The sequence below is a fragment of the Halichoerus grypus genome, chromosome 3, assembly GCF_964656455.1.
Source record: "Halichoerus grypus chromosome 3, mHalGry1.hap1.1, whole genome shotgun sequence".
Classification (NCBI taxonomy): Eukaryota; Metazoa; Chordata; class Mammalia; order Carnivora; family Phocidae; genus Halichoerus; species Halichoerus grypus.
In genome coordinates this window covers 6,331,424-6,357,790 of record NC_135714.1, presented here as the reverse complement: position 1 = coordinate 6,357,790, position 26,367 = coordinate 6,331,424, and the positions used below count along the sequence as shown (strand labels likewise).

The following is a 26,367-nucleotide window of genomic DNA, read 5'->3' as shown; positions in this document are numbered from 1 at the left end:
GTCTGCATGCGCTCTCCCTCCGCTGGGCTGTAGGTGCACTGCTGGGGCCTTTGCTTACCGTAGTCACTCGGCAGGACCACAGAGTGGGTTTAGAACCCATCAGCAAACAGGTATTTCCCTTACCCGCTGGCCCTCACTCAGAGATCCTGCACCTTCTCCCAGGAAACACCCAGAAACGGCCCACGTGTGTCCCAGGGTTAAAGCCACACACACGACCGACCACGGTCCCCCAGCAAGTACAGTGGCAGTGGTGGCCCATCAACCCAGCCCGAGCCCCACGCTCAGAGGACAGAGTCCGCTCGACAGAGTCCACTGTGGTGGCCCCAGTAAACAGGGACCAGGGCCCTGGCCCTTGGGGTGGGGCAGGGGCGCTCAGCAAGCTTCTCCAGCAGCGCCCACCCCTGGACTGAGGGAGCTGGTCCGGCCCTTGCCAACAGTGACCTCATGCGCCTCAAATGGCTCCTCTGGAGGCCCGTGAGTCACAGCTCCTGGTAACGGCGGGGGCCCGGGGTTTGGCGGGGGTGGAAATGGGACCGTCCGGCGCCATCAGGTGGGGAGCCCTGGGGGCTGGGCCTCAGCAAGGCGCTCAGACCGCCCGGACTCGGTGCCACACTGGGGAGGCCTGGGGGGCCCGAGAGTTCTCACCTCTCTGATGTCTTCATTACCCTCCTTGATATTCTCGGTTGCCCCGACAACTAACTGGTGAATGCTGTCGATCTCGGCTTCCTGGGGAAGGAGAGTGACAGGTAGACCCAATCTCTGTCTCCTTCCCCAAGCGTACAGACATCAGAAGCCACCAGCTGCCACTTAATGAAGGGCCGGGACTTTACAAATATGAGCCCGTGAGTCCTCATGGTGCCCCGAGGGGTAGGCAGCAGCCCCGTTTTGCAAAAGGGAAACTTAGGGTTCAGAGAAGTTTGGTAACTTGCCCAAAGTCACAGAGCAACCAGGCGGCAGGACCAGGACTAGAACCCAGGGCCTGTGCCCCTTCCACCCCCAGCTGCGACCTGCAGTGCTACGTGCCGGGCAGGAAGGGACGAACACGAGCTGCCAACTGCACAGTAACCACCGCAGGCCAGGGCCTTCCCCTCTGGTCTCTATTCTTTCTGACGTCCAGAGACGGAAGCTTCCACACGCGTGTGCTTTAAAACACATGCTAGAGAAGAAAGGGCTAAAATGTACACACATTAGCTCCCACATACTGAGAGGCTGCCCTGAGCCAGGCGTGGGTCTGGTACCTCTAGGCCAGCTCTGAGCGCGAGGCAGGGGACCCCCGCCCCGTGCTGTGGACGGCACCCCGGGTCGGAGCCAGCCCGTCTGACCCTGCCTGGCCTCTGAGCGCTCCTCCCATGCCCAGCTGCCTCTAGAAACAAGGCGTGTGCTCTGACACGGACCACTGACCTTGCTGTTTTAGGTGTCGGGAGGCTTCTAAGTGAAGAGTTCCTTCAGTGTGCTATTAAAAAGGACAGCCCTTACGAACCTGAACTCGCAAACTGTTAGGCCTCGTGGCTGTGAGGTTTAGGGCAGGTTTTGTGAGTGGGGTATCTTAAGCCAGCTAGCCCAGTTTCATACAACGGAGCCAAATGATTCTGTCTTTGAAACCCTTCCACGGTCTGCGGATGCTCCAAACAAAAGGACAAATTGATCAGGTCTGTAACAGTTTTGCCAGTTACTGGCTGGAGGAATTTTAGCGGGGGAGGCAGGTATAAGTAACATGAAAATCCTCTTACGGGAACAATCCTGTTTGCTGTGTGGACGTGACAGCTGAGGGCACGGACCTGGCATTCGGAGAGGGCCGAGTCTGGGCTCTCGTAAAGGTCGACTGAGAAGCTACCACCCAGCAGGCATTGTGCCGGATGCTTCCTGTGGGTTATCTCTGAGCCTTACAACGGCCCTGCAAGGGTCACTCCATTTTACAGACGGGCAAACTGTAGCTGGGAGGCCACCCTGGTTACCCGAGGGCATCCGGAACGAAGATCTACCTGACTCCTCTCACCATGTGTCCCACTGCACGCTCGGGGTGGGCACTCGGTCCGGCCTGGGCCGGCCAGTGGGTCCAGAGCAGAGAGCTCCCCGCCACGCACAGCGGCTGCACCAGGGGGACGAGAGGCCCTCCCCCGAGGAGCCCTCTGAGTGCCCACTGGCCAAGGCACACGGCTCTGGATGCTCGGCTGCAGAGATCAGGCAACCTCTCAAGAAATACCCGGACTTCATAGTATATTCTTTTAAGCTAAAACTTTAAACGATAATTTTTTTTTCTTTCTTACCTGTTGTAAAACCTTCTCTGTGAATATCTCTTGGAGTCTGGAAATTTCAACCACTCTCCCTTCGATTTGCCTTCATTAAAAAAAAAAAAAAAAAAGTCACAGACAACCATTAGTACTTGGTAGTCCTAACAAGAATGCTACACATTTCTAAAGGGACCGTCTAAGTGAGAAATGGAGGGGACACCACCACAGCCTCCAGAGAGGGAGGGGGCACCATGTCGGGCTCAGGAAAGGAGACAGACATTGTACTTCCTGACTCTCCTCTGAAGTCTCTCAGCTTGGGGGCGTGTACACAATTTAGAAACCTGCCCTCCCCTGTAAGCTGACCCACTGTGCCCCTGCCTTGGAGTCCGCACCCCTGGTTACAAAAGACAGTCTTCTAGAAGGCCTGTACCCAGTCTAGTAACCACAGTAACATGGTGGGGATTCAAAAGAAAACACCAGAATGTGCTGACAACTCAACTTTGTTACTGCTCAGTAGGTTGAAGGAGAGCGTATTTGTCACTCAAACCGACTTCCTGTTGAAAGGAAAAACTCGATTCCATCTGAAAAATATGTCTGGGTTCAGCAACCAAGTGTCTGAGCTTCTCCCTGTTTCAGGGCCAGCAAGGGTGCCCCCGGGGGTGGGCTGGGGGCTGGAGTAGGTCTAGAAATGGGGACGGCTGAGCTCCCAGCCCAGGAGGCCCGCTCTTAAGGGCAGGAGGTGGCCACTCCTCCCAGAGCTTCTAGGCACGGGAAGGGAGAGTGAGGCGGATGGGGCCAGGGACGATGAGGGCGGAGTCTCAGGGCAAGGACCAGGAGGCCCACAGAAGAAGGGCGAGGGCCACAGAAGAGCACGGGAGCTGTCACAGGGAAACGCCTGCAGGCGGAGTCCCCAGGGCTCTGTGGGTACAGCGCCGGGATGCGTTTTCTTTTGGGATGAGCCCACAATGCAGCGGCAGGGTTTCTGTGCCCTGCAAAATCCCAGGCCTCTCGTTCGGATGGTTCAAACATTCTCGGGGAAACGGGCCCCAAGCGCTTCCCCTAGAGGGCCAGCCAGCGATGGTTCACATGGGTGAACACAGCCACTTGCCTTTGGTGCTGCTGACCCCTTTGCTGGGGGAGCAGAGAGACCCTGGCAGAGCCAAGTGCAGGAGGCTGCCCCGGCCAGCGGTTCTTCACAAGGCCCCCATCTCACTGGGGAGTCATGAGGTGCAAACAGCCCCCACATGGGGCACTCAGTATCTGGTGCAATTTGCAGTCACTGGGAGCAGCACATGGGGGGGGACCTCCCACGGGCCCACAAGCTGAGGGGAGTCAATAAAGTTGGGCAGCTGCCTTGACCCCCGAATGGCTCAAGGTGTGGGGGGGTGCTTGTGGCCAGGGCCACAAGTGGATGCCGGGGCCCCAAAGTTAGTCAAGTTCCCAGTTTCTGGGAAAGCTATCACATAGGCCATCAGCCCAGAGAAACCACATACACACCTCACTTCATCAAACAGGCTGTTCATTTCACCAATTAGGCGCTGGTTTTCTTGTTCAAACTGCGAGGAAAGAAACACATTAAGGATGATGTCATACTCAAAACAACACAGCCAAAGGCAAGCATCTAGCAAGGCGTCTGCACAGAGATCTTTGATCTGCCCGCTAAGGATCGCCACTGAGTCCCTCCTTCCGGCATCAGCATGACAACATCCCTGTGGCTGGACCTGTACCCGCCTGCAAGCCGCCCTGATGCTCGCGAAGGTGAGCCATGGAGGCGCGGGCGGCCTGTCATCCTGCCCCTGCTCCCTTCCGGCTCCCACGGGCCTGAGCTGCCGGCCTCTGGGCCCATCCGTTTTAAGTGCAGCAGTGAGGCCCAGCAGCTTAGCTGGGAGCCACGCTTGGTCAGCCCACCGCCACAGGAGCAGGGGTCTGGGATCCAGAGGAGCTGTCCTGCCGGGGCTCAGGCTGGAGACCAGGCTTCGGGACTCGGTCTGGGTGAGATGCCACCCTGACACGGGGGAGCTCGTCAGAGCCCAGGTGACTGTGGAGCAGACACCTGCTCTCCCGGCCCTTCTTGCCGACTTGACTCTGGCCCAACAAAAGGATGGCGTGTCTGAAGCTTCGCCATGGTGTGGGGCCAGATGATATCCTCCCCCCGACCTACAGGACCAAGGACCCTTCCTTCGCATGCCCACTCAACCCACAACTCCTCGCCCACGTCCCACAGACCCAGCTCCAAGGCCACCTCCTCCGTGACCTATGTTGGGCCCCTGAGCTTGAAGCTGTTTCTAATTTTTCTAACCTTGGCCTAGCACCTTCCGAACATCTCTTAGGAGATCTTAGGCCCTGTCATAAGCTGTGCATGTCCCAAATGCCCCGTGTGACTACGAGCTGGCTGAGGGTGGGAACCATGTCAAACCCGACTTGGAAAGGGCCGCACGCCCATTCTTCCTTTCACGTCTGTTAAAGCTGCAGCTATGTCCACAGCTACTTCTGGAGACACTGTCCGTGCCAGGCGCTGCGTGGGGAGCAAATGGAAGCAAGCTCTCGCCATCCGGAGGATTTGCCATCCGACTGAAGATCCGGCTACCCCTCGCCCAGTAAAACAGCAGAGGGAAGAGAAAATGCTTATGGAAGTCACAACGGTCACCAAGGCCGTGCTGAGCATGTCACACGCAGGGACCCAGGGTCTCCCTGCCGCCCCATCTGGCTCCCACTTCACGGGGAGGGAAGGAGCTGTGCTCACTCACCTCTGCACCTGCCCACCCTGCTCCCTTTGCTACACCTCCTCACCCCTCCCTGCATTTCCCCGTCCTCCCCTTGTGCTTCGCTCACTCTCACTCACTGGACACGGTGGTGGGGGGGTCATTTCCTCCTCTCATGTCCCTCCAGCCCTCCATGTGGGTGCCCTCCATCCTGTCGCCACACCCTTGCTGCACCCATTCCTTCCCTGGCACCTAAGCTCTGCCCTCATCGTCTTTCAGTCTCTTCCAGTCTGTCCCCCACTCCTCGGTCAGAGCGATCTAAGATGCTGGTCACATCACACCGCACCACACCGGCCCCGTCCCGTGGTCCTGCAGATCAGCGCAGAGATGCGGCCTTCTCCTGGAGCTTGCCACCCCCCCTCAGCACAGGCTAGCTGAGAGCTGATGGGAGGTCCCCAGCTGGTCCCTCGAAAGCCAGCCCAGGCACCTTCCTAGTGACCAGACACATCAGGCAGAATTAATCACCTTCCTCCATCTCCTCTTATAAAAAGCTCCTCTGCACTTGGCCCATCACTACATTTCTCGCCCCTATTGGGGCATCTTCCCTCCTGGGGTGGGCCCTTCCCCTCTGGCCCCCCCATCGCAGGGCAGGGCCTGACATGCTCCAGGGCACCAGTCCCCAGCCCTGCTGCTTGTCCAAACACAAAGACACCTCCACTCTGAGACCCCAGACCCACTGGGTCAGAAGACTGGGGTTGGGGGGGCAAGCACAGCTTGCAGAAGGGCAGATGTGCTGGGGAAGCGTCTGAAGGGCCGCCCCAGCCCCCGGCGGCAGGCTGCCTTGCTGGCTGCCCACATGGTACCCAGACGGCCCTTCTCATTATACATGGAGCAGGCTGTTTAAGGGAATAAAAACTTCACTTTTGAGTTTGAAGGTATCGGCTCTGTTAACAGTTACTTAAGAGTCCACTATTTGGGGCGCCTGGGTGGCTCAGTCATTAAGCGTCTGCCTTCGGCTCAGGTCATGATCCCAGGGTCCTGGGATCGAGCCCCGCATCGGGCTCCCTGCTCTTCGGGAAGCTTGCTTCTCCCTCTCCCACTCCCCCTGCTTGTGTTCTTGCTCTTGCTGTCTCTCTCTGTCAAATAAATAAAATCTTAAAAAAAAAAAAGAAAAAAGAGTCCAGTATTTAAGGAAAAATACAATTACTTAGCATGTAGGTACTAATTTACTTTCAAGAATTCTCCCAGGTACTACTCAGGGTTTTATGTACTTATTTTTGCAGGGGGCATTTTCTTATTTTTCTAACGACAAAATATGGCCCTGTCCTCTTAAATCCTCAGCCCTTTTATGCTTTTTAAACTGTTCCTAAGCAAGATTAAGTAGGGGTTTGAGGTGGTTTATTATTACTGGAATGTCCCCTGGGAACAAGGCTCTCTGTTTCCTCCCCAAGTCCAGGGCATGTGGCCCCCGCCGCACCTCCTTTAAGGCCTCCAGGTAACTGTTACTTTTGCAGGACTCCTGTCAGCAGCGGTCAGGAGTGGGACCGGATTCTGGCCCTGACTTCCTTTCAACCCCTGGGTTCTTAAGGCCACCGAGAAGTACCCAGTCCCTGGAGGAAGTGAGAGAAACAAATGCCTCAAGGGATCAAGCAGCCATAGGGCTGAGGACAGAGGTTTGCCGAGGCCAAGACCTTCATGGAAAGAGGCCTCCGTTTGGGGGTGGGAGTTACAATGACACCGTGTTTCCAGAAACAACAAAACCTGTTTCCCACAGCCAAGTGCAAGTAGTCACTTCATGATACCTGGCAGGGCTCAGGTAGACTGGGTACTGGCCAGGCTGCTGACAACATTCACTTGCACCAGATCTCAGGGTGGTTTCCGATGCCGTCGCGGTGGCAAACCCGAGTACCTCACGTCTCACCTGCTGGTAAGACAGGGAGCGACAAATGCTGGCTGGCAGGGGCAGGCGGTGGACTGCTTGGGACTTCAGTGAGCCAGCCCCTGTGGCCTTGTAGCCACTCCCTGGATGACCCTGGACCAGTCACTGGCTTCTGTCTGGCCAGTCATGTGACAGGGCTTCCTTGTGAACGGGGGGGTGAGGACGCGAGGGTGGGGAGGAATGGCTCCTCTGCTTTCCAAGCTGTATGCCCTTGGGCAAGTAACTTTCCTGTGCCTCTGTCTTCGTCACTAAAATGGGATGATAATAGTACTTAATTAGCAGTTGTTAAGAGGAAGATGTGCTAATACATGTAAGTCGCTTACAAAATGCATGGCACACAGGAAGCCCTCACTAAGTGCTCACTGTTATTATTAATCTCTCTGGGAGTGAGATTCCAGATACGCAAAATGAGTCATGAAATGCTCTGAAGGCCCCTTCCACCTCTCTGGTTTCAAACTTTAGAGGGCCGCTGTGTCCCCAGGTCATCTCACTCTCTCCAGCATGAGAAACGCTCACACAACACCTGCCCCCACAGGGACGGGGACTTCACAAGGGGCAGGGCCTGGGCGCCATGGTCAGCACCAAGGACAGGGGTACCCACAGGCCCCAGGAAGGCAAACCCGCCGGGTCTAAGATACACGTCACCCATCTCTGTGAGGCACTGGAAAGGGGGACGTGCGGCCTGCATGACGGGTAAGGTGGACAAGAAGGGCCCGAGAGGCATGAGAGTAGCCAGACTGTCTTTGTGGGCCTCCTGCCACGGCTCCTTCCACTCCATACTGTTTGCTCTCAGCCCAGACACGATGCCCCCAGCAGCCTCCCCCTGACCCCTCAACCACAGTGGTAGGCACCACATGTAAAGGTCTAGGCCTTGGGAGCTCTCCATAAAATGGGGCCTGCAAGAGTCCCCACCACATGGGGCGGCACACATTAATAAACGCGGAAGTGCTCAGAGCAGTACTTGGCATGTGGTGTGTGTTACATGCGTGTTAGGCAGTATTATTTAACTGCTTTATTCCATTTAGAAGTCAGTTAGACTTCCAAATAGGGGGCCCCAAAAGGGTTTATAATCTGGTTTAAAGGATGCAAATCCACATTGTGAATACATTGTTACAGAAATCCTTTTCTAATCTAATCCTTTTTACTATAGTTTTAAAAAGAAAATCACTTGTACAAAGGCCTTTGAGTATAAAATGAGGCCAGAAGAGGTTATTTGCGTTGCAAAGACGCAAGAGCAGCTAACTGAACCGAAGACTATGAACCCACAGGGGCTCAGCCTAGAAAGCAGTCTGCCCCCCTGGCCCAGGACCTCTCAGGGGTCTTCAGGTGTGATTTATCTGTGCCCAACAGCTTCATACTCATGGCTCTGTGACCCTCACCTCTCTCCTCACACCTCTGCCCCCGTGAACCTGAAACCTCCCCAGGGTGTGGACCTCAGCCCTCAGCTGTGTGGTGCCCAGATTCTACCAACAACTCTTGCCATGAGCGTGGCCACAGATCGAAAGCCTTGCCAGCCAGGCACCTGGGGCTTCCAGGGGCTACCACAGGGGACAGGGGCTAGGGACAGCTTCCATGTAGGTTTAAGAACAGAAGTCATAAGCACATCTTTAAAAATTATGCTAAGGAATACATCAATACATGCAGGTGGTTTCACTTGAGGCAAGTAAAATGAATGCAGGCTTAGAAAAGGAGGTATTTTCTCTATGTAACATCAGAAAACAATTCGGTTTCACTCAGCCTGACCACAAAACATCTGCTTATATTAACGCAAACGTTAATATACCTGCATCATGGGTTATAAATGGAAATTTACTGTGCAAATCATGTAACACTCTGCAACCATTTTGGAACATGTAACAACTGCTCCTATGGGTGAAATAATGAATTAAATTGATATTATAGGGCTTAATTCATTATTTTACCCTGAGGAAAAATTCCAAAACAATGATTACAAATTATGACCAAAATTTGCTACAACCCTTTCCAATTTAAAACCAATAGTGCCCTGCTTCTTTCTCTTCATGTTTAGGGTTGAGCCTGTTAAGTAAGATTTGGGTTGGCCAGACTGTTAGATATGGAACTTAGCTATCATTTCCAATTAAGAGAGAGGTTAACTGAACATTAAATAGGTGGCCATCAAAGTTCTGAACATCATATCCCTCTGCCCAATCCACTTGCAGGAACACAATACAAATTAGGGAGGTCTTGCCGGTTCCGATGGCTTCAGTCACCAGTACTGGGAACCTGAAATAACTAGCATTATTGGGAATGGTCAGTAGCATGTTTACAGTGACTCAGGACGGGACCAGGAAGTGGAAGCACGGGGCATCAGCAGTCATCATGCACAGAAAAGCCTAATGATGGGAATCTTTATTCTTCCTCTCCATTGGCTAAATCCTGTTCCGGAGATGTGCCGTGAGTACGGATGTGCACCGGGGCTGACACCGGCTGAGCAGCTCCCATGGGCCCTGCGTGCTGCTGGGTACTCTTCCACAAGCTACTGCATTCCCAACAGTTCTGTGGGGTGGTGATTCTTGCCACACTCAAGTTCACTGAAGCTAATTTTCCTGCCCCAAATTACACAGACAGTAAGTGATACAAAGAGGATTTGTAACCGACTCTGTCGAATCCCTGAGCCCACGCACTTTCATCATCTCTCACTGGGATGGGGCATCAGTAGATTACAGACATCCTGGCTGCCAGCCTTCCTCTGGTCCACCCCAGCATGCGTCTAGAGGCTTCTAAAGGTCACGCATCGGCAAAGGTTAACAAACTTCTGCTGCTCACCACTACCCACAGGAGAAAGGCAAACTTCTCTGGCAAACAACTGACTCTTATTCTAGCTACTTCACTTATGAAGTGTATAAAAGCAAAGAAGAAAGCCTTAAACAGAAGGTAAATTCTGCTTATGTACAAATCATTCAAGAGACAGAGCTATGCATATTTTTTTCTCCAGCAAAGAAATGCGGTCCTGTTACATTATTTGGGGGAACATGAAATCATTATTTTCATTAATAAAATTCTGTACAAATTGAAGAGAAACTGAGATTTTAAGAAACTTCTGCCATCATCTGGCTATAAAAGAAGGGAGTATGATCTAACTGTCCTTCACTTTCATTGGTTGGCTCTCCTGCCTCAGCCTGCCTCCCTGCGGAGCATCCCCAGGGCGATGTCCTTTGCCTCACTCCTCTCTCCCCGGGATGAACTGTTTCAAACATCAGCAGTAGGATGCCTCCCATATTCACGTCTCTAGCCTGAGCCTCGAATCCCACTGCCCACCAGACACTTCCTATGGATGTCCCAGAGGCGCCCCAAACACACACCTGTCTAAAATGAAATTCGGCATCCCCTGCCCCACCCAGCCTGCTCTCCCTTCTGACTGCCAGCACCTTTTCCCACGTCAGAAAGCTCCAGGCTCCTCCTCCCAGTCCAGTCCAGTCCAGTCCACTACCCCGCACCTCTCTCATCTCTGCCTCCACAGCTGTGCCCTGACCGACCCCTCGTCACCTCCCGACTAACTGGAATCCACACTGCAGTCCTTCCTTAGCCACCCTCCACATTCGAGGCTTCTGGCTCCCACGTCTGCTGGGCCTGGGGGGCACGGAGCACCTACTCAAAGTCAGAGGGTGCATCCTGGAACCTGGGAGAATCTGGAGGAAGGCAGGGGCCTGGCAAGCCACTTAAAGTTGACTTATTAGTTCCTTAACTCAGAATTATTTTTGCCTGTAAAAAACAAAGACAGCTCTGCTGATTTTTCCAAAGCATATACCACAGGCTCTGAGGGTGTCCCCAAAGCAAGTCCTAGGCAAGTCACAGCTAATAGGACTATCACTGCAATCAGTTTTACGCTTCTAAGGGGCTGATTTTAAAGAGGAACCATTCGTCTGGGGGGGGAGTAAATGTTTGTGAAACCATATTGTGTATAAAATACATATGAAACGCCATTGAGCTGCAGTTCCCACCCACGTGACCCCTAGATGTCGCTGTGAGTGTGGCAGGCACACCTCAGTCCCCTCCGCACACGTGTAGCTGTGATCCGAGCGTCTGTGCCCTGGCCGGTCTCTTCCAGCCCGTGCAGCGGACAGCAGTGTTGCCACTCCGAAGGGGGAGGGCTGGGGGACCTTGCTGTGTGCCTGGCACTGTGACGCATGACCCTCCTGGTCGGCTCACTCAGGCATGAGCCGGCTCGGAGGAGAAACAGCAAGTCTGGAGAGCAGGAAGATTCTGAGTCAGCGCTCTGCCCCTGGCAGCCGATGTTCAAGAGAGCGGACCCGCGCACCTGGCCACCCTCGTGGGGCCCCGCCTACAGACCCTCGCACGTGCCATGCTCAGTGGAGCCCAGGAGGATGCCCGTGTCAGTTTGCCACACGGCTCCAATTCCGGCTACGCGCCCTTAGACCACCAGATCCCCCCAGGGGCTCCCGTGAACTGTGATACAGGGAAGAGTGCAGGGTTTGCAGCCAGGGCTCAGGCCACAGGACGTGGCTTGGCTGTACTCGCCCTGTGACCTTGGAGGGCTTTAGAGGTTTGGTGCCTTATTTTTTCCAAATGTACAGAGGGATATTCCTGCTTCACTGGACTGTTACAAAGATTAAATAAGACAACATATGTAAAAGGCCTGGCATGTAGGGGACATTCATGAGTATACATAATAGCAGTAATAACTTAAAGTGAGAATGTTCTAGTAATGCTTACTGATGATCCTGCCCATAGTTCTTATATGACACTCATCAAAGGCGCTCATCGTTCAAACACCATTCTAGGCTCTGGGAATATGGCCACAAAAACAGACAAGTTCCTGTTCTCGTGGAGGGATGAGGGAATAAAGTGGGCTGCAGGGACAGAGTGGCTGGGGGCCTCTGCAGGCTGGGTGGTCGGGAGGGCGTCTCTGAGAACACAACAGCTGAGGCCTGCAAGGTATGAAGACAACAGTGGAGAGAAAGAGTCTGGCAACACAGACACCTCAGTCCAAGAGGCCCAAGGCCGGGACGAGACTGGGTCCCTTCCTTACTTGACAGAGCTTTTGGCTCAGAGCTCTACTGCCTCTCTTCTGGAACAGGAGCTTTAGGTTAGGAATCGGGGAACTGAGGATCAGTAAGCTCTACCACTCGTTAACTAGAGCACTTTGGGCCACTTTACCGCTTTTTGCCCAAGTTAAAAGGAGACAGTGATGCACCACCACCTCTGAGCCTGACTGTTCAGAGGATCACGGAGAAGTTGATCCCAGCAAAGTTCCGTCCCCCGTCAACTGCTGCACCAGCTAAGGTGCTGTCACTTGTCAGGGATAGCCAATGAGATGCGCCAAGTGGGAGCCGGCTTCCCGGCTCCGTAGGCAGAGGACAGTGTCTCGCCAGGGCCGCGCTAGGAAACACCTGCTCCCCGCCCCAGGAAGACGGATTCCATTTGGCTCGATCACACCAACGTCTGAAGTATACACAGACACTGCTGTAAATGAGCTGGCAGGCGCTCTTGCCAGAACTATCAGTTTCCTTTTGAAACTCACCCAGAGAGGACAGACTACAGCTGGCACAGACCTTAGCAGTTCAGGTGCTACTCTCCATTTCTCAGTCATTACTTACACTTTCTCCACATTAGCATGACACCAGCAATTCAAACAATTAAAAAGCACCACAGCAGTAATTATAAAAGAGCCATTTAGTCTGGAGGACTATTTTACTGCAGCTGAAAAGAAATCTAATATTAGTAAAATTATTCCAAGGCAATTTCTTCTTCAATTATACTACTGCAAATTTAAAACTTATGAAAAGCATATTAAGAATTAGGAAATCAAGTGGAAAAGCTGTATCTAAAATATTTATTTATAACTTTTAAAACCTGGTATAACAGTCAGAGCAAGGGCATTTAGGATGACCTCCTAACTAACACCAGTTAGCAACACCTGACTGGGCAGAGAATAGCCTTACCATTTGTATTTCTTCTGGGGATAATTCATCGTCACCTTTGCCATCTCCCCAGGTGCCCAGTTCAGGTTGCGATTCAGCCGGAACTTTCTCTGTTAAAAAAAAAAAGAAAAAGAAGAAGAAGAAAAGCAGAAGGCAAAACAACTCATTTTCAGAGGCTGGCTTGGGATGCAGGCACGTTGTGAACATGGGGTGGAATGGGATCGTACAGCTTTGTCCACATCCAGTTACTGAGGCGCCGCACCATGGTTCTCCTACCATGCTTAGACGTGTGCATGCGTGCACGTGTGCGTGCACTCGTGTGGGGGGAGAAGGCGCCTCACGCACAGGGTCAGTGCCACGGTGATCTCAGCAATGGTTGCAGACCAAAGGGACAGTCTTCAGAACCAGTCTTCAAGTGTATTTTACGTCAAACCACAAACTCACGCACTCACGCCCTCCCTCTGCTTTCCAAATACTGCTGAAGATATGGGTGTTTTCATTAAAAAAAAAAAAAAAAATACAGGAAATGACAGACTGCTCCCTAATCCTATTTCTCTCCCAGAAGTAACTACTGTCAGCACTTCGACTTGCGCTAGTGCGTTCACATACACGCAGAGATGTAACTCCCTGCCTTCCCCCCACACTTCAGTCTAGAAACAATATGGAGTTTTGTGGGTTAGCATACTGTTCTGAAACTTGCTGTTTATGACCTCACCATATCTCGGAGATTATCCTACGTCAGTCACATGGTCTGCTTCACTCTCTTAAGCTGCTGCGTAACATTCCGTTGTAAGGACGCACTGTCCCTTACGTAGCTGTACCTCCACTGATAAACCTTGGGTTATCTGGGCTTCTCCCTAGTGTAATGGTACCGTGTGCCAGTCCATCCTTCAAGCGCTCTTTGGTGTACTCCAGGATAGGGACCTGAGCACGAACTGCGGACTGGAGGTGGAGCAACGCTTTACAGAACTTTTTGACCGCAACCACACAAACGGGTGATGGATACTTGATGAAGTGAACCAACAGCTCAGGTTCCCAGGAAGGGCTGTGCCACCCAGGACCATGCTAGAGAGGCCTGCCTGGCTCGAAGGGGGTGCGGAGGGAACAGGGGAGTGGATGGAAGGGATCTGCCCCTGGTGCACACTGTGACGGGGTCTCTCTTTCTAAAGGTGACTTTGCGTCTGATGTCTCGCAGTGCTTCTAGGCTTGTCAGGGGGCTGCCAAGTACTGCTGCTTTTTCTTTTCTTCCTCAACCTCAGGAAATTTCCCAGAGCTGAGCTCAGCCCCACGAGATGGGCAAAAGTCCAGAGTTTTTTTTTAAGACTAAGGGAAAAGAACGTATGATAGCACCAATTTAGAGAAAGCAATTTAGGCAAACCCTGTGTATAAGGTATTACCATTCCAAATGCATCATCACAAAAAAATCTCTATGTCATCCAGAACACTGTGCAAGTTTAAAATAAATGGCTGTTTTTGCTAGAATTATATTTATAAAAAACATTTATATATAATTTATATATAATATACATGTAAATATAATACAACTCATATATAAAAGAGAGGCTGAAGGCACCCACAGAAACTGGTGAGCTGTTTTTCTGACAGGACATCTTTAGGTAGGAGCCTCTGCACTGTTAACTCACCCCACCTCCAGCCCTAGAGCCCTCTGTGACCTCATTATGTGACCTCATTATGGCCTCCACATCAAGCTTTCACTCTGACGTCAAGGAGAAGAACACCAAAATTAGGAACACCGAAACGTCATTCGCATCAGCTCCAAGGATAACTGAGCTCTGAGCTGGAACGTCCAATTTGCTAAGAGGATGCGTGCTCGGCAAGCTGCTGACCTCGGGAGCTGTCGGGGGCCACCCTGGCCTGCTGCCGCGAGGACCAGCTTGCCATGCAGCACTCGTCACACTGTCCTCTGTGCAGCCCTCCCGTGGCCCAGCGCCAGGACCCGTGTGCAGGCCTCTGCCTGGCTGGGCCCCACCGCCTTGCCTGCCGGAGGCCCCACACTCCAGCCCCTTCCATGCGCTGCCTACATCCCACTCCGCTCCACGCTTTCTGGCCTCTGCATATTTACACATGCCATTCCCTCTGCCTAGAATAGTTTCCATTTTAGGTCCAGACTCACTTCTCAGGGCCTCTCCTCCTGAAGTCCCCTCTGACTGAACTCTGTTCTTCCCACCTGTGCCCTCTCTTAGGGCACTGCTCACTTTCTCAGGGGCTGGAATCTTGTCCTTCCCATCAACTGTGAGCTCCCTGAGGGCAGGAACCGTGGCTCATTCAAGAAGCGTAGGAAGTATTCACAAATAACCAGACCCATCTTAACGCTAGGGGACACCAGTGTAATGAAACAAACTATAGATGGGTACATGAAGGGGGCACCTGGGTGGCTCAGTTGGTTGAGCGTCTGACTCTCGATTTCAGCTCCAGTCATGATCTCATCGTCATGAGATCAAGCCCCCGTTGGGCTCCATGCTCAGTGGGGAGTCTGCCTCAGATTCTGTCTCTGCTCCTGCCCTACTCCCAGGTCATTCACTCTCTCTAATATAAATAAAATCTTAAAAAACAAAAAACAAACAACGGGTCCATGCAGACCCTGCGCCGGCATAGTAAGAATATGGAAGAAGGCGGCCTAAACATCTGACGAGGACAAAAGGGCTGTATGACCACAGAGCTGCTGGATACTGCTGACTAAATGAAAAGTAACCCAACTAGTGGCTTTTTTAAAAAACAGGAGCATGGCAAGCTCTGCCTAGAACTATACCACCTAGTCCTATCCCGAAGTTCACGAGTTCCCTTACAGACCCACAAACAGGTAATAGATAAAGGTGGGATACAGCAATGGTAATAGCTTTCTTTTGGGAAAAAACAACAAAATTGAAGTATTTAAAGATCTGTTATATATGCAGGAATTTGTCCAGACAGGAAATTGTGTACACTTTTAATATTCTGATTTTACAAGTCTTTCGGATTCCACGTAGCTAAGGAAAAGAGGACATAACAAGCATCACCAAATGATTTGAAGGAAAGGGTGGTCTGTGGAGTTGGGGGGGACAGTGAGGCTGAGTCGGCAGAAGCAGGCAGGTGCTAGGGCGCAGGGGAAAAGGCAGGAGAGCACTGGCCACAGGGCATCTCAGAGACCATTCCAGGACCAAGATGGGGGTGGGGGAGTGTCTCAAGATGCAAGGAGAGCAGTAAGCAAAGGCAAACCAGTGACAACCTCACACCCTCCTCCCCACACCCCTAAAAGGTAGGTCTCATCACCTCCATTTTAAAAATGGGGGAACTGGCGCTCAGAAGTGCCAGGAGGTGCTAGAGCTGGGACCATGACGGCCTCAGAAGAGACACTCTTCATACAATCCTGTCTCCTATGCGGGGGTCAGGAGCTAAACTGGAGAGCTCGCCCTTAATATCTGGTGGGCTGGCCGAGTCAGGAGACAACCTCGTGATTACAAAACAACAAATACTGACTTTAAGATACAAATATAAATCGTGAAGAAGAGGGTTCTTTCATTTTGACGGTGTATTTCCTATTGCCCAGAGGCATGAGGTTCCTTCTACATTAGGAAACACTTCCACAGCAACTAAAAGCAATCAGTGCTCCCGATCACCCTCCTCCCTCCTGTCGCTGTTTTCAGTGATGTACCGTTTCAGAGATTTACTGAGCACGTGCCACGTGTCAGGCGTTGTTGTGGGTGCCAATGTTAGAGCAGTAAACAACACAGAAGCCCTGTCCCCACGGAACCTACGTTTTGGGAGGAGGGACAGATCGTCAAGAACATTCACAAGTAAAACAAACAGAAGGATGGTGGCACGTGCCAGGGAGAAGGATAAAGCAGGAAGACGGGAAGTGCTGGGAAGCCTCAGGCCTTCATCCTCTCTTCACTCACCCTCATTCCAGGGGGTCACAGCCTGTCTCAGGGGATCGATGCTGCCTACAGACCTGCCCCCTGACCTCCAGACTCGTAAACCCAACTCCTTACTCTACATCTCTGCCAGGCATCTCAAAATTAACATGCCCGACCCTGCGTTCCTGATCAAACCAATCTCCCACAGCGCAGTGAAGGACAGCAAACTTCTCCCTTATCAAAACCTCCACGACCTTCCTGGACCCCTCCTTCTTGCCTGTCCCATGTACAGGAAGCCAATGCTGTGGTTTTACTTTAAAATGTATCCAGAATTCCAGCACTTTCCCCCCACTCCCCTGCTACCATGTGTGTTGTGCTCCACCATTATCCTGTTTCTGGGGGACTTCAGCAACCTCTTCACTGTCCTTATTTCTCTCTTCAGTAGAGCAACCGCAGGGGCCCTGCTCAAACACAGCTGGTTGGGACCGTGCTCCGTGCAGACCTCCCCATGGCTTCCCACCTCCTGCGGAGTAAAAGCCACAGTCCTCGAGCAGCCTGGAGCCCTGGCATTTCCTCACTTGCTGTCCCTCTGCCCTCTGCCTTGCTCTCCAGCCTCCAGGCTGCTCATCCACCATGCCAGGCATGCTCCCTTCCCGGGGCCTCCACACGTCTGCTTTCCCCGGCCTGTGACACTCTTGCCCGAGAGAGACACAGGCTTCACCCCTCAAGACCCTTGGGTCTCTACTGAAATATCAAGCTCTCCGACCTCTCTGACAGGCCTAATCTCTCCTCTGACCAGGACCCTCTACTGGACAGCACGTACAATGACTGTATACTACACGGGTGTGATTATTCCACTAACATCTGTTTCCTGTAAGCAGAGGGGTCTTGTTTTCTACTCACTACTGTCCCCAGCAGCCAGCACAGTGCCTGGCACGGCAGCACTCCGTGTGGGCGCAGGGCTCAGCAAGGGCAGACAGCTCTTCGCCGGAGATCCGCCCTCAGCTGGGCCCCAAGAATCTGTATTGGCTTCTCCCCCCTCTCCTCAGCCCTACCGGTATTACTGGAATGACTGAGTGATGGAACGAGTATGCAGTGTCTGGCATGAGTAAATGTAGACATGATATCCCTATGTGTTGTCTTATGAGAAGCTGGGCCTCGTTAGTTCATGAGTGATGCTGGGGTTTTCCTTCATTAGGGACCAGTGGAGATGGGAGGTGTGCAAGGCCTCTGGCCTATGGATCAAGGCAGCCACCAGAGAGGACAGGCTCAGGCTCTATAAAGAGTGACCCAGGTGCTGCCCCTTTCTTGGTTTTGGACAGGTTATACAATCTCTTCAAAGCTCAATTTCCACACACGTAAAATGACAGCACCACCTCAAAAGACCCAATGAGACTCAATCTGTTGATGGCCCAGCATGAGCCCAGCACAGTGGAGGGCTCACTAGATGCTGGTCTCCCCACCTCTCCCCACTGACACTGTTTCCAACCACGGAAAGAGCCCCTGGCATCGTTCAGGTGCTCAATCCCACACTGCATTCTGAATTCCCTCTCTTGTACAATGCAGGGAATAAATCAGATGGAGGGGCAGTACAGATCTGCATATAAATCCTGAATCTACCATTTATGAGTTTTTAAGTTTCCCAGCCTCTCACAGCCTTTCAGAAGGCTCATCTCAAAAACAGAGCCACCAAATCCATCCCAGGGGGCTGCTCTAAGGATGGTGGTGGTGTCTGTAAGGATTCAGGGCAGCGCCTGGCATCTGGGAGACCTGCAGGCAATGACAGTCACTGTGATAACACGGACGAGGGAACTGAGGAAGACATCCGGCCCCCAGGCCCTCAGCACGCCATCATCCTGGCATTCGTGCAAAGCAAAATCCCACCCCTGCTACACTTGAGATCCGGCAAACTAGGCACGCACTGCCTACGCAGGGTGGCCACGCAGGGTCAGTGCTAAGAGGATGCTGAGATCGCGGGACAGGGCACCACGTGGGGGCAGGGGAGGCAGTGCCCCACCTTCCCTGAGACCCCAGCCCCCACCCTGGTGGTGCACTGCAACTCAGGCCCTTTCCCTGGACTCTGCCAGCTCCTGGGTGGCTGGAGGAATCCTCCCGCCCTGCCCCAACAGGCATCAGCTCCAACTGGGACAGAAAAAAGGCTGCCCCTTCTGCGTTTCCTTTGCTTTATGCAAGTACAAACACCGCAAGATGTCTAGGACTGTGTTCCTTTTTCTGCTTTGTATTTCTGCCAACACGTCATAAGGAAGAGATGCAAGGCAAGACTTTGGTTTCAATGCATACCTGGATATTCTTCAGTGACAGGTTTTTCTTCAGAGTCTTGTGAAGGATTCTGTGAAACTTTCTCAGAGGACATGGGTTCTTTTGTCTTTGTATGTGGTTCTGGTTCCAGCTTAGATCTAAATAGATAATTAGCAATCATATAATTTGCTGACACAATAAGTTTCTATTCTGACAACAGAGGGAGTCACGTGTGACCCCTGCACACGTGTTCCGTGCCCTCTGCCAGAGAGCAGAGTTGCTAAGCAGTGTCCATCCCAACACCCGTCCAGCAGGGCACTTACTACAAGGGACCAGGGTCACCGCCTGCAGGGGGAAGACTGGGCACCCCCACCAAAGCTCACGAGGGGAGGAATGCAGTCAGTAGGTGCTGAAGGAAAGAACGCACAAGCCTGCCCCACATACTGACACCGCACTCAACACGTGCATGGCGGAGGCTGACTGTTCAACAAATCCAGGACGCTGGTTGTTTCACACCAGTGCAAAAGTGTTGCTAAATACACACACGCCCACGCCCACACATTATGTAGTATATATAAGTAGAATCTTAAATAAGGTAACTATAAATATACAAACGACTTGTCTCAGGAACCAAGGCCTCTGCACTTGGCGTCGGCCTCAGGGCCCCTCTTAGGGCTATACTATTTTCCACCTTCAGGGCTAGGCTCGAGCTCACCTCACTCAGAGAGGCCTACCCTGGCTCTCCGATCTCAAGCAGGCTCCCCCATGTCACACTGTGCCATAGCCCTTGTCCTCTTGATAGGCAGTTACCAGCGTCTGGGATGACCTTGCTAGTTCCCTTGTTTACTGCATGCCTCGCTCTGCTGGAGGGCACACTCTCAGAGCAGGGTCCTGGACTGCTGGCCATGGTCGCTGCGCAGCCCTGGGTCCCACATGAGTGCCTGGCATTCAGTGTTTAATAAATAAGGTTGAATGAATGGATACCTTATAACGGTCAGTAATTAGCTAGTAGAAGAAAAAACTTGTTGATCATGAAACGACAAGCCTTGTAATAGCTTTCCTGGAGTCGACACAGCACTACAAGAATTATGGGTAGACTGCTAAAAAGATCGATGATGAATTCCATATTACAAGCCAGGAAGACTATACATAAAAGGAACAATGTAAATACATACAAGGACGATCTTGTTAATGCCAGCTAACATTTACTGAGGGCTTATTATGTATTGGGCATTTTTCTAAACATGCTATATGGATAAATTTATTTAATGCCATACATCCCTATAAGGTAGGTAATGATACTAATGACCTCCTTACAGAGGAGGAAACCAAGGTATATGGAAGTGAGGAAACTCGCCCAGGTCACACACTTAGTCAATGGCTGGGCTGGGATGTGACTTAAGGAACCTGCCTCAGAGGCATGCTCTTAACAGCTGCTCCATGAAGAGTAGAGTCTACCCACCATGTTCCATGAAAAGGGGCTTCTGGTCAAATGAATCTGAGAAAACGGAGTCAAAGCTAGATGGGTATTTTACTCTACAACTTTTTAGAGCCTTTATTATTATTATTTTTTAAAGATTTTGTTTATTTATTTGACAGAGAGAGACACAGCGAGAGGGAACACAAGCAGGGGGAGTGGGAGAGGGAGAAGCAGGCTTCCCGCGGAGCAGGGAGCCCGATGCGGGGCTCGATCCCAGGACCCTGGGACCATGACCTGAGCCGAAGGCAGACGCTTAACGACTGAGCCACCCAAGCGCCACCGATTTTTAGAGCCTTTAATAATGCCAAAATATACTCTGAATTTCCAAAAAGGATGTCTTTTCCAAATAACCTGTGACTGCAGAGACCATTTTCATGGGGCTTTTGGAAAAGACCAGGGTGCTAAGAAAGGCTGTTTAGGAAATGCTCTTCTCGAACATTCCTAAAAGAATTTTCAAAAGTGACTATAACATCAACCTTCCTAAGCATCCAGCGACAATGGCGGGGAAACAAATCAGTCTAAAGCTAGTGCCTCGAAACAACAATAATCATTTACCATCCATCAGTGTTTCTGGGGCCAGACAATTTGGGAGTGGCTTGGCCGGGCAGTTCTGACTCCGGGTCCTTCCTGAGGGGGCAGCCGGATGCCAGATGGGGCTGCATCACCCGAAGGCTTGCCACAGGCGGGAGGATCCCCTCCCAAGGAGGCTCGTCCCATGGCTGCCGAGCGGGTGACGGCCAGGAGCCTCGTTCTCTCGGCAGGGGTCCATGCGAGTGTCACTGTCCCCCCAGAGCAGGCAGTCCCTTGGGAAGCATCAGTGCTTTTTATAACAGCCAGGAAGTCCCACGCTGTCATTTCTGCCCTACACCGCGGCCCAGGCAGTTACAACGGTCCCCTCAGGCTCAAGGGGAGGGGACACAGACCTCACATCTCCCTCCCAGTGGAGCAGTGACAAACTGATTTTAATAAGACCATGTGGGATGGGATATGTTTGGATGCAGCCATCTTTGGAAAATACAGCTGCTACTCTAAGTTTCACAAATACACACAGAGATATAGTTATAAGGATATTGATCACAGCACTACTTGTAATAACAAAACAATGACTTAAATGTTCATCAGAAAGTGCCAGGTTGACAGTGACAAGATTCAGGGAAAGAGAAAACCCCATTTGCAATAGCCAAAACAAACGATAAAAAACTAACAACAACAACAAATATCACAGCATAAATTTAACAAGAAAAGCCAAAACCCATGTGTGGAAAAACTAAAAGATGTTCTTGAAAGATACAAAAATACCCTGTAACAAATGGAAAGAGATATCATATTCCTAGATGGGAAAAAGAAATATAAAGAGATCGGTTCTTGTGGAATTTAAGAAACAAAACAGATGAACATGGGGGGAAAAGAGAGAGAGGTAAACCATAAAACAGACTCTTAACAATAGAGAACAAACTGAGGTTGCTGGAGGGGAGGTGGGTGGGGGGTGGGCTAAATGGGTGATGGGGACTGAGGAGGGCACTTGTGATGAGCACTGTGAGTTGTATGGATGTGATGAATTGCTCAATTCTACTCCTGAAAGTCCAGGAGAAACCTAGATGCAAGCTTCCAGTTGTCTTCTCCCAGTGAAATACGAGAGGCAGCGCCTAATTCTCCCGGCAATGAGAACATGTGCACAGACTACTGTCACCTGGAAAGCTCCCTGGGGCCTGGGCATCCAGCGTTTCACCGGGAGTCAGTCACGCAGCATGGAGCACCCAAGTAGCTAACCTTAGTTCCTCAGTCTCCAGTTCCTCCAGGGGTCAAATTCAAATAGTTTGGTCCAAGGCCCCGGTCATAAATCACACTGTTAGCATAAACTCTCCGGTGTGACGGTCCAAGGCTCCAGGTATACAAAAACAAAACACCCTCTTAGCAGGCAGGATATGCCAAGAGCTTGGAGATTATCTTCCAAGCACTGGCCCAGAGCCAGTTTCTTCATAATGTGCAGAGTTGGGACACCCTAATCCTACTGAGTGAACCTGCTCATGCACACCTTCTAGTCCAAGTTTGCTGGAAGTTTTTATCATGAAGGCTTTATGATAACTTTTGGGTGCACTCTTGAGAAAGAAGTAACATTTTGCCAGGCACAGAAGGGCAGAAAAGGTATGGTAGGCCCAGGGAAGCTAGGAGTGGGGCCACCGGGTCACAGGATGGTCCCTGCACTCGGGAGAATTATTTGGCTATTTTAATAAAGACTTATTTTATACTTCCACAAGCCACGGATGAGAGTTCCAGTTGCGGCACACCTGTCCCCCGACATCTGTCATTTTCATTTTAGCCATTGTAATAAATGTGAGATGGTAGCTTGTGGTTTTTTATTTGCTTTGTTGTGAAACAATCACATCCAGAAAGATCTTAAGTACAGTCCAAAGAACCCTTTCTCCTGAACCATCAGAAAGTAAGTTGTCAACCTGATCTCCCTTCACTCTATTTTAGGATTTCCTGAAAACAAGAGCATTTTTTGACACAACCAGAATACAACCATCAAAATCAGGACATTTCACGTCGCTACACTCCTGGACCCCATTCTATTTTGCCTAGTTGTCTCAATGATACCCTTTGTAACAGAAAGATCCAGTTCAGAATCACACATGGCATCTGGTTGTCATTTGTCTTCAGGCTCCTTTGGTTTAAGCAGTTCTATGGTCTTTCCCTGAGGTTCATGACCTTGATGCACGATGATGTGCCAGTTATCCTATAAGACATTCCCCAATTTGAGGGTGTCTGACCGTCCTGACGGCTGGATTCAGGTTATACATCTTTGGCATAAAAAAGTGATATTCTATTTACATTCTTCTCAGTGCATTCCATCAGGTTGTCCGTGATTTCACTTTGATCACCTGACTGAGGTGGTGGCTGCCAGGCTTCCCCACTGCGAAGTTACTCTTTCCCCCTTTGTAGTTAAGAATTTACGGCGGAGGGAGTGCTTCGATACTATGTAATTATCAATTTCAAACCTTCAGTGTACTCACTTACGTATTCCTATGGAGATGGACTCATGATGTCCTATTTTATTCAGTGGGTTATCATCTGCTACTATCTTTTATTTGATCCTCAAACTGTCTCTAATTTGGCCAGGAGAAACCCCTTCAAACTGGCTTGGTCCTCCTCCCATGTTCCCATCATCCTCAGAGCCCTTCCTTGCTGTCTGGTGTGACAAAATGTTCCAGGTTCATGTCCTACTTTCCCTGCCCCAGCCCCAGACTGAGTCATTTCCACAAGGAGCCCTGGTTCCTGGAAGCTGAACCGGCTACGTAGAAGCCAAGATCTGAGTGCTAAGCAGGCTTATGGCTACTGGGGTGTCCCTGCTTCCAGGCCCATTTGCATACCTACACATACATACTCATTTACAACCATATTTATTTCTATTTCTCCCTATGCAAACTGCAAGCCAGGAGTTCACACCGGTACCTTTCCTTCCAACCCAACACCACAGGGTTCATTCTGGCTTCTTCCCTTTCGCTTCCCCAACTGTGTGAAACCTGGCTTCCATCATCCTTGTATATTCACTTATTTGACCAATCCCCCTACATAACCAACCTGTCATCTCCACTGCCCCTCTTCCCCCCTACAGGGGTGCGCCCCTCACCTCACTCTGGTTGCGACCTGCCCTGGGAGCCCGTGGCCCCCCTCCACCCCTGCACTCACCCACCCTGCTCTGCCCCACTCCATGGCAGCAGGACTCAATTGTTTAGGAAGAAGGGCTTAATTGACTTTTAAATAAAGGGCTCCTGTCAAGTCTGTAATCCTTTGTGTCCAGAGTATGCTAATGTGCCAGTTTTCAATTTAAAATGAATAAAAGACTGCAATGCAGTAGACAAAGTCGAGAGCTTTTTTTTTTAAGTGATAAAAACAGATCTCATTATACATAGAATGTCTATTGCAATCCTCAGGGAAATTACAAATTAACTAGTTGAAGGCACTGTGAAAAAAGCAATTTTTAAAAACTCATCAGAAAGATCAGTTTATGCCCCATGATTTATTTAAATTGATTTCTCTAACTGAAGGCTGAGCATTTCATAGCTGCAATCAACACAGTTTCCACCTGGCCAACATCTGTCTCCAGGTCCCTTATCTGACAACCTTGGGATTCTATTTAAAATTTAAGAAGAATAGAAAGAGACAGAAAGAGGGAGGAAATCAGACTTTTCAGTTTTGAAATAAGAAAATACGTGGAGGAAATTCTTGGACTTATACAAAAGTTAAGAGAAAAGTGGTTAATATTCCAGAGTTAAGTATGGCTCTTACACTTCTTTTCTGCTCCCAATCAAGGCTCTCGGTAGAAAGAAGATATTTTTGGTACAGAATATTACAGTACCGTCATTTCAGAAGTGGCTTTCAGACTCAGGTACCCACTCTAGCACAGGTACTGTGCGCTCCCACAGAGCAGGAAATGCCTCACACCACCGTGCGTCAGCTATCCTCACACCCACACACACATCTACCGGGCACCAAGCCCCTGCTGCACGAAGTGTGGTCCACAGACCGCTACCGGACCACGAACTGTTCTGGTCCTGCTACGAGAGAAGTACAAAAACCAAGAGCAAGCGCGTAGAAACGTTTATAGCACTTTGACACTGCCATGTAATCAGAAACACATCTGCCGAGCAGCGTATAGAGTTCAGATGGAGCTCCGGGGGCGGGGTCGCCCGCAGCACGGGCTGCGAGCCTGACCTGCGCAGTGGAGTCCGTACCCGTCCACGACGGACTGCAAACCACAAACAACAGAAAAGCGGTCCCTCACCTCACAGAGCCTGTTGTGAGCCAGGGGTCAGCACACTTTTTCTGGAAAGGGCCAGATGGTAAATATTTTAGGCTTTGTAGAACATATATGATCTCCATCTTGTATTCTTTCTTTCCTTTTTTGTTTTACAAACCTTTAAAAATGTTAACAACCATGTTCAGCTCTCGAGGGCTGTACGATAACAAGCAAAGGCTAGACTTGGCCCACAGGCCACGGTGTGCTGATCCCCTGTTCTAGATAGTGAGTAGGACCAAATCATGGTGGGGAAACAGGGAGGGGCTGGTAAAAGGGCACAAGCTTTCAGCTCTCGGATAAATAAGATCTGAGGATCTAATGTATAACACGGTGACTACAGTTTCTAACACTGTATTGTACAACTGAAACTTGCTAAGAGAGTAGAACTTAAACAATCTCACCCAAAAGAAGAAGACAAAAAGACAAATACGTGAGGTGACGGGTGTGCTCCTGAACGAGACGAGGGAGCTGTTGTACCATGTGCCCGCGTATCCAATCACCACAGTGCACACGGTCAGTGTCTTACAGGGTCACGTCACTTATACCTCGGTAAATCTGAAATTTTTAAAAGGGACAAAATCATACTGCTATGGACCTCCTATCACATCGCATCACTTCGTGTCTTCCTTCATCTTTGTCGTCATCATCCCTAGCCTCCCCCCCTCCCCCCGCACTGGCAAAATTTATTGAGCTCTTACTGTGTGCAGGGACCTGGGTTAGGGGCTGAATTTTAAGATGTACAAGGCACAACGGTGCCCTCACCAAGCTTCCAATCTAGGATGAGGGAACTGAATCACAAACAATAACATGAGTACACTCTGCAAGGACCAACTAAGTATGCAGAGAGTATGTGTTGCAAGAGCACCCGTGCCTTTTCTCAAAAAGGAGGAGGAAAAACGGAATGTAGGAAATTGTGATCTTTTGTACCAACTGAAGGAAGTAAATAATAAACTTAAGGTCCTGCACCCAGCCAAGGGATCAGGCAGTATTTCCTGAAGTGCGTTTGCCCGTGATTCAAGGGTGAAAGGCTCCACAGCGAGCAGGGCTTGGGAAAACATAATCAGGGCACACGGCAACGTACAGACCTGGAGAACTCTGTACACGCAGCGTTCCTCAGACTTGTTTGACCACAGAAACTGTTTTTAGAGTCACACTTACTTAGGTCACCAGGATCCCCTCAGATACCTTAGGAAACTCT

The 26,367-nt window shown here is 50.8% G+C and overlaps 1 protein-coding gene across 1 annotated transcript in view; it reads right to left on the bottom strand.

The window, feature by feature from the left end:
- Positions 1–26,367, bottom strand: part of STX18 (syntaxin 18) — a 117,665-nt gene that overhangs the window by 1,056 nt on the left and 90,242 nt on the right. The window contains exons 6-10 of the mRNA XM_078068379.1: positions 18,931–19,046; positions 12,797–12,885; positions 3,729–3,787; positions 2,268–2,337; positions 646–726 (exon numbers count right to left, since the gene is read on the bottom strand). Coding sequence (XP_077924505.1) covers positions 646–726; positions 2,268–2,337; positions 3,729–3,787; positions 12,797–12,885; positions 18,931–19,046 — 415 coding nt within the window. The remainder of the gene's footprint in view (positions 1–645; positions 727–2,267; positions 2,338–3,728; positions 3,788–12,796; positions 12,886–18,930; positions 19,047–26,367) is intronic.